Source organism: Oryx dammah, unplaced genomic scaffold (assembly GCF_014754425.2).
Source record: "Oryx dammah isolate SB20612 unplaced genomic scaffold, SCBI_Odam_1.1 HiC_scaffold_16, whole genome shotgun sequence".
Classification (NCBI taxonomy): Eukaryota; Metazoa; Chordata; class Mammalia; order Artiodactyla; family Bovidae; genus Oryx; species Oryx dammah.
Genome location: NW_024070200.1, coordinates 63,413,542 through 63,421,778, shown reverse-complemented (window position 1 = coordinate 63,421,778; position 8,237 = coordinate 63,413,542). Strand labels below are relative to the sequence as shown.

The 8,237-nt window shown below is 41.6% G+C and overlaps 1 protein-coding gene across 1 annotated transcript in view; it reads right to left on the bottom strand.

Moving 5' to 3' along the window:
- LRRK1 (leucine rich repeat kinase 1) overlaps window positions 1-8,237 on the bottom strand; it is a 135,957-nt gene that overhangs the window by 75,455 nt on the left and 52,265 nt on the right. The window contains exons 4-5 of the mRNA XM_040257040.1: window positions 5,086-5,265; window positions 4,531-4,679 (exon numbers count right to left, since the gene is read on the bottom strand). Coding sequence (XP_040112974.1) covers window positions 4,531-4,679; window positions 5,086-5,265 — 329 coding nt within the window. The remainder of the gene's footprint in view (window positions 1-4,530; window positions 4,680-5,085; window positions 5,266-8,237) is intronic.

The following is an 8,237-nucleotide window of genomic DNA, read 5'->3' as shown; positions in this document are numbered from 1 at the left end:
TGTTTCTGTTCTGTCAGTTCATTTCTGTGTGTTATTTCTACAAGGGAAATACTTAGTTTAGCGACTTTAAAGTGTTACTAGTATGGAGTAACTAGTATTTACATTTTAACATAAAAATCTATTGCTTTAGCTTTTGATGTTTAACCATTCCCTAAAGAGTTAATTGAGGGCTAATGGCACTATATAGTCAAGAAATGTATGCCCATTTGATCCTAATTCTCCCCACATCCTACTTAAACAAATTTAAAATATTGCTACCTTGTAAACCCCAAAGTCCAGGAGCATTAAGACTTGCCAGTCATAAAACTTGAGATGTCAGATATGAATATCAGAACCTATGAAGTTTGCTCTTTTCAGAATTATTTAGAATGTACACATATTAGATCCTGGTAATGCCTGAAAGAAGTCTTCAAGTTGTAATTTTTTGCAGAAGGCAGTCCATCACATATTGTGTAAACTATCATAACTATTTAAAATTTAGTCTGAAGCACGATTGTGCTAAAACTTTAGGTTTTATGACTGTAACCTTGACCACATGGAACCAGGACCTCTTCTGTAAGCCCATCATTAAGAAAGTTGCATATCTTATTCCAACAAGTATTGGTTTATCTGGCACCTTTAGAGCCTTTTGCTATTGAACTGATTCTCAGCTAAACATTATGTCTGTTGTAACTTTGACAAGTATATCTACTTTTGTAATTTATCAGTGTTATATCTTTTTTTGAAGTGTCAAATGCTGTGACTATGCAAAATAAAATATCATTATAATTTAAAGTGAAAAAAACACAATGCTGTTTATAAGAAATACACCTAAGACAAAGAAAAAACTGAATATAAAGGCTGGGAAAGCTTATACAAGGTGGATGCAAAGGAAAAAAGAGAAGTGTGGCCATGTGCAGAGCAGACAAACCCAATTTTAAGGATAGAAGCTTTGACGGGGTTAAGGCAGATATTTGACATAATGAATAGGTCCAAATGGGTTATAAAGCCATAAACCAGGAGTACAAACCAAAAACTTTCAGAACTATATGATGAACTAGATAAAAATCAGTAGATGATGAAACCAAGACCCAGAGATGTAAGGAACCAGACGGAGGTCCTAGAGCAGTGAGGCCTGGAGCCCAGATTAGAGCAGAGCCAGGAAGCCTCCCACCAGAGCCGTGCTTGACCACAAGCCCATCAACCAAATATTCAGAGATGATGTCAAGGCGGTTTCAGTACAGAGAAAAGCCAAAGTAAATGAAGGAACAAACAAAATAAATCATTAAAGATAAATAAAATCTAGTGGCTCTATGAAGACCTTTAGAATATATAAAACCCCGACTAGCCTGATTAAATTTAAAAAAGTAAAACTGTTCAACATCATAAATCAATAACATGAATGAAAATACATAGATATAGAAGAAACTACAGACATAGAAGAAAATAATTACCAAAAAAGGTAAATGTAACATGCCATGATGGCAAATTCAAAACTCTAAAGGAAATAGATGATTTTCTGCCAAAATATAACCTCTTGAACTGCATGTTAGCAAAAGCAGAGAACCTGAACTGACCAATGGTTTCAAAAGATGTCTGAAAACAAAGACCTGCTTTATCTAATCAACCATTAGCAATAAATAATTCCTATGAAACTTCTCCAAACTGTAATAAAATGGGAAGTTCTCCAAGTCATTCTGTAAAGCTAACATTGTCTGATACCAAAATCACAAAGACAATAGAAATAGAAAAGTATAGATCAATTACCTATAAATATAGAAGCAAACATTGTAAATAAAATATCAATAGGTCAAATCCATCCATAATAACACCAATTAACATTTATTACAAGATTTAAATAATGGGTCAACACCTACTATCATTCATTAGAACGGCAAATTAAAGTAGAAAAACTATGTGAGTATATCCACAGCTGCTAATATAGATCCAATAAAATTCAGCAACTTTTCTTAATAAAAACCTAAGCAAAGAGGAATACATGGAAACTACCTAAATATAGCAATAGTCTATTTACCAAAAATGCTGATGCCAAGACCTTTAAAATCAGGAACAAGAGAGATACATCTGCTCTTTTCAGATGATTCAACTTTTGACATTTCTGCTAATACACAGTAAGCCACGGAATAAAGTTAAATAAATATTAGAAAAGAGAAGACAAACCTGCTTTGAATTTGCAGATAACTTGGTATATACCTAAAAGTTTTGAGGAACTTCTCTGAAAACTTTTAGAATTAATAAGAGAAGTTGGTAAGGGGATTGGGTAAAACAAATAAATAGAAGAGCTTTCCTTCATATCAGCAATGTTAAGTTGGAAATGGGAAAGAATGATATACATTCCATTCAAACAATGGCAAAAACAATAAAAAAAAATAAACAAAATAGGTTCAGGAAACCTTTATCAGGAAAACTATAAAATCCTATTAAAGGGCCTAAATGCAGCGCAAGTCACCATGGAAGTTACCGTGGGAAACGCACAAAAGGGAAAACAAATGTCTGACAGCAGTTAGGGTATTTTCGAAAAAAGCAAATAAGGAGTAGAAAACTTGCATTAACCAGTCGTAAGGTTTAAATAAAATGCCTGTAATCAAAACAGCATGGCATCTGAACAGAAATAGATTAAAAGGCTAGTGGACCAGTGCAGAGAATCCCAAAATGTATATAAGTATATGTTGGAAGAAATGGCAATGGTGACATTTTAATCCAGAAGGAAAATCAAATTTTACTTTAAAAATTGTGCTGGAATATTTGATCATCCACCTGGAAGAGAGGAAAGTTAGATTCCCTCCCTCAAACCACATACACAAAGAAATACCAGGAAAACTAAGACCTAAAATATAAAAAATAAAAGAGTCGAAATAGTATAAAACACTCTAGGAGAATATTTACATAAAATTGAGGGGAAAATGACTTTCTTATATAACCTAAATGCCATAAAGGAAAAGATAGACATATTTGGTTATATATTCGCATATCTTCAGAGAAGGCAGTGGCACCCCACTCCAGTACTCTTGCCTGGAAAATCCCATGGACGGAGGAACCTGGTGGGCTGCAGTCCATGGGGTCTTGAAGAGTTGGACACGACTGAGCAACTTCACTTTCACTTCTCACTTTCATGCATTGGAGAAGGAAATGGCAACCCACTCCAGTGCTCTTGCCTGGAGAATCCCAGGGACGGGGGAGCCTGGTGGGCTACCGTCTATGGGGTCGCACAGAGTCGGACACAATTGAAGCGACTTAGCAGCAGTAGCAGCAGCAGTCGCATATCTTTGTTATCTCAAAAGAGACAAAAGACAAATAATGGATTGGGAAAAATATTGGAAACATCTATGATAAACAAAAATCTCTCATATACAATAAGACTCTTCAAAATTAGAAGGAAAAGGTGAGTAATCCTTGAGAAAAATAATCAATAAACTGTAACAGGCAACTCACATAAGGGGAGACACAAATAATTTATGAGGATATGCAAAGCTGCTCAACATGATTAAGATAAGAAATACGGACATTAAAACAAGAATATTCCATTTTTACCCATCAGAGTAATGAAAATTAAAATGCCGCTGGACACCCAGTGCTGGCCAGGCTGTGGGGAATAGAAATCCCCACGTCGCACTGGTGAGAGTGTTGAGTCACCACAGCGTTTGGGGAAATGATTCTAAAACGTCCACTTTCAGGACTTTGATCTACATAAGAAATACCCTAGAAATCAGGCTATATCACAAGGGCAAAACCCAGAAATAATCCAAATGTCCACCACCAGGAAAAGGGCCGAGTCAACTAAGCTATATTCACTCTAGATTTAAGGCACATATCGAAAAGAACGAGATACAGCTACATTGACTGAATGAGGGGGAGTCAGTGATAGAGTGCTCAATTTAAAAAGCCAAATTGAAGATAATATAAATAATGCAATCCTATTTTTGTTATTAAAATGGTAAACAAACTAAAACTAATTCCCATACATGTTTTTCCCCAGCTTTATTGAGCTATAATTGACATATGACATTGTGTAAGTTATGACATGTTGATCTAATACATTTATATATTGTAAAACGATTACTACTGTAGCCTTAGCTAACACCTGTACCATCCCACTTAATTACTATTTCTTTTTTGTGGTGAGAACATTTATGATTTATTCTCTCAGAAACTTTCATGTATATAATACAGTGTTATTAGCTGTCATCACAGTGCTACACATTAGCTCTCCAGGGCTTATTTATCATATGGCTGAAGTGACCAACACTCCAGCTATATGACCAACATCTTCCCATGTGCCCCACCCCTCAGGCCTTGTCAAACCATCTACTGTTTCCATGGTTTGGCATTTTTAGTTTCCACCTATAAGTAAGAACATACAGTGCTTATCTTTCTCTGTCTGACTTCTTTCACTTGGCCTAATGTCCTCAAAGTCCATCCACGTCGTTACAAATGGAACCATGTCCTTCTTTCTCATGGTTGAAGAATAATCCGCTGTATGTTAACACCACCTCTTCCTTATCCATCCATCCACAGACAAAGACTACTCACCATTTTTCCCGGACAACTGCTGGGCAAGGCGCTTGCTTCAACAAAATACTTCCTGAGGAGATGTTTGCTGGGGTCAGGACTGTCCAGTAGAATGTAGGAGCAGAAAAAGGCTCCATGCCGAATCAGGAATATAGCAATATCTTCATTCCCTACAGGACAGAAAGCAGAATGCTCAGGGCATTCGGGACGCAAAATGTGTCACGGTCGTGCAAAAGGCCAGACACGCACGTGAAACGAAAACGAAAAGGGCATGGACGTCTCTGTTGCCTCCTTTGACTCTACAGGTGCCCGTCAGTGAGAGCACTTCTGTGGGGCTTTGCCCTCTGCAGCACCTCCGAGGAGAGTCGCGTTTGCCGTGGTTGGTCCCTGGCAGTGAAATCCCCTCGCAGGAGGGAATCAGAGGAAGGAAGAAAGATGCAGATATTTTGAAGAAGAAGCCGAGAACAGAGCTGCAAAACTCCACACAGGACGCTGGAGAGCAGAAGGTGAGTGTGAAGGGCAGGCCTGCGTCTCTACAGCACAAAGGCTCTTGCGGGCGGCCTGACCGGGACCCACCTGACTTGATGGCCGCGTACAGCGGCAGGCGCACGATGACAGGGAACTCGTTCTTCCTGACTGCATAGCTCTCCGGGTCGGCCCCGTAGGTCAGGACCAGGAGCTTCACCACTGCGAGATGCCCCTGCTGGCAGGCCAAGGCCAGCATCCAGTTCAAGAGCCGCTGGGGGCTGCAGGGACCTGCGCGGATGACAGGACAGAGGGAGGGTGGCTGTTCCTGCTCTGAAATCCCCTCCAGCCATGGCCCTGTTTCCAGCTGAAAGTCGCTTATGTCCAGTTGACAGTGTCTATGGAACAGCCCCTCTGAACTGCATTTGACGTTTCCCCACATCACTATAAACCCACCTGCCCGTCAAATAACACCCGCTGGGGAAAAGTAGCATTCAGAACAGCACATGCAGTGAGACCATGATGAAAAACTATGTGTGGAAATAAGACTAGGAAGAACCACCCACCCTCAGAGCTGCAGAATTCTCTCCAGGTGGTAGGATGGTGAGATGACCTTATTCTCTGCCTCATCCCCAGCCCTGACCACAGCCCTGGAGCAGCGTCACACACAGGGAGACAGGTTTTGGAGACAGGTGACTTAGGATTAAAATATTTCAGCTGTGTCATCTGGGGCAAATTTCTTATCCTCTCTGTGGCTCAGTTTAACCATAAGTAAAACGGGAAGAGGAACACCCTGTCTTCTGAGTTTAACGTGGGGATTAAATGACATTGTGTATGTCAAGTACTTGACTCAATAAACTGTCACAACATCTGACAAGTGCCTGATATAACTCACTGTGGTAGGTCATTATGTTCTTAGAGTAACAACACTTTCTGCTTTCCCGAATTATCTGTAATATACATATACCACTTTCATAAGTTAAAAAATACTTTGATGAAGAAACAGATCAGCCTAAAACTTAAGAGAACTGCTCCCTAAAAGAACTGCCTACTTAATTCCAGGATGAAATAACACACTGAACGAACAGGGACAGCATGGGCTGAAATGTCACAGTATCTTCAAGTTCAAAGTAATGCAAGGTCTTTTGGATCTGGCTGCCATGGAAAAATGATCTGATCCCCCACGTGGATGCTTCCCAATTGCATCATAACACTCATTTCCAGAGGTGGAGAGTTCTCAGGAATCAAAGTGCTCTGGAGCCTGGAGAGAGTGCCTCTTTCTGTGTCATAGGAAATTGACCAGGAAATGGGGTGAGATAGAGAAGGCAAGAATTAAAACTCAGTACACAAGGTACCTGGCATCATGTCTGGGGTGCAGCGGGTGCTAAATAAATATCCCTTCTTTGCCCTCAATTGATGACTAAAATGAGCAATTCAAAGGAGGAGGTACATGAGCAGAAAACAAATTACCCCTAACTCAGTTACAACCAGATATCCAGCTGTGAGAAATGCAGTTGTCATGCTGCTAACTTCTGCTGAGGATGGAGTATGTCAGTCTCAGGAGGCAGGCCCTGTATTTCACAGGCATCATTTTAATATGAGGAGACCAAAGCTCAGGGACAGTTGGGAACTCGCTGAAGGTCCAACAGTTGGTAAATGCAAAGTCAAGCCTTAAATTCTGCTTTACCCGAAACCAAAGGGTACTATCTTAACCATACAAATCCCTGTGTGTATTCTTTGAGGCCCCAATCCAGCTCAAAGAGCCCCATTTTGGTTTCCATCTTTCCACCTCGTATTTCTCATCAGCCCTGTTGAGCTACAAGACCAGGAATTACATAATGATGTCCTTCAAGTGATGTTCATAATTATACTGTGATGTACCCACCCACCATGGACCTCTCGTCCCTCCTCTTCTTGGACCCGCCCTTGTTCTCCAGCTGCCTCTTACCTTACCTTACTCCTGACAAGGGCCACCCTCCCTACAGGTTGGGAATTCCCAGAAGACAGACACTGTTCTGCCCATCTCTGCACCCCCACAGGGCTCAGCACAGTGCCCTGAACTCTTTCAGTCCCACTAGCTCTGTCCCGAGTTGAATTAAAGACAGGACACCCCAAGAGGTGCTGAAAACCATGCTCAGCTCCAACATACTCAGGTCCAGCCAAGCTCCCCACTCTGCAAAAGCAGGCAAACCAGGCTCTTCCCTTGCTTGTCTGCCAAGTAAACACCTACTCAGTCTGCAAAGCCCAGTTGAGATGTTGACTCCTTCTGAAGACCCCAGCCTGCACGCAGACAAGACCACCCCCTGATGTGTGGTCACAAACAACTGTGCAGACATTTCAACTTCTGCATGGTTACACCACACAGTTACTCTTTTCTGCCTCAGTTTCCTCTGCGGGACCAGGAGCTACTAAAGGGCTGGGACCACCTTTTTAAAAAGCCTCTGTGTCTATCGGGTTCTGCAGTGTGTCCAGTACTTGGCAAATGCTCAATAAATGTAAGCTGTCCAATGAGTGAGTCAGCTGGCATAGACTCTTTGGGGCAAGAACAGAGCTACTCGTGGGGATTCCTGAGGAGAAAGAATCGGCCACTGGCACCTCAGGGGCTCCTCTCTGTCTTCCTATACCTTGCTTGACCCAATCAGTGTATATGGGCCCTAACAGTGCCCTGATTTCTGTTCATAAACTCATTCTTCCTCCAGGCATATGAGGGGCATGCCAGCTTGGAACCAAATCTGAGCATAAATCTACCTCAAAGGACACAGTCAGACACTCCCTTAACAGTAAAAAAAAAAAAAAAAGTAAAAAGTGAAAGTCATTCAGTCGTGTCTGACTCTTTGCAACCCCACGGACTATACAGCCCATGGAATTCTGCAGGCCAGAATACTGGAGTGTATAGCCTTTCCCTTCTCCAGAGGATCTTCCCAACCCAGGGATTGAACCCAGTTCTCCAGCATTGCATGAAGATTCTTTACCAGCTGAGCTATAAGGGAAGCCCAAGAATACTGGAGTGGGTAGCCTCTTCCTTCTCCAGAGGATCTTCCCGACTCAGGAATCAAACCGGGGTCTCCTGCATTGCAGGCAGATTCTTTACCAAGTGAACTATTAGGGAAGCCCTTAACAGGACTACTGCATAATATGTGGGGTGTGTGTGTGTTAGTAGCTCAGTCATGTCCGACCCGTTGCAATCCTATAGCCTGAAGCCCGTCAGGTTCCTCTGTCTGTGGGATTTTCCAAGCAAGGATCCTGGAGTGGGCTGCCATTTC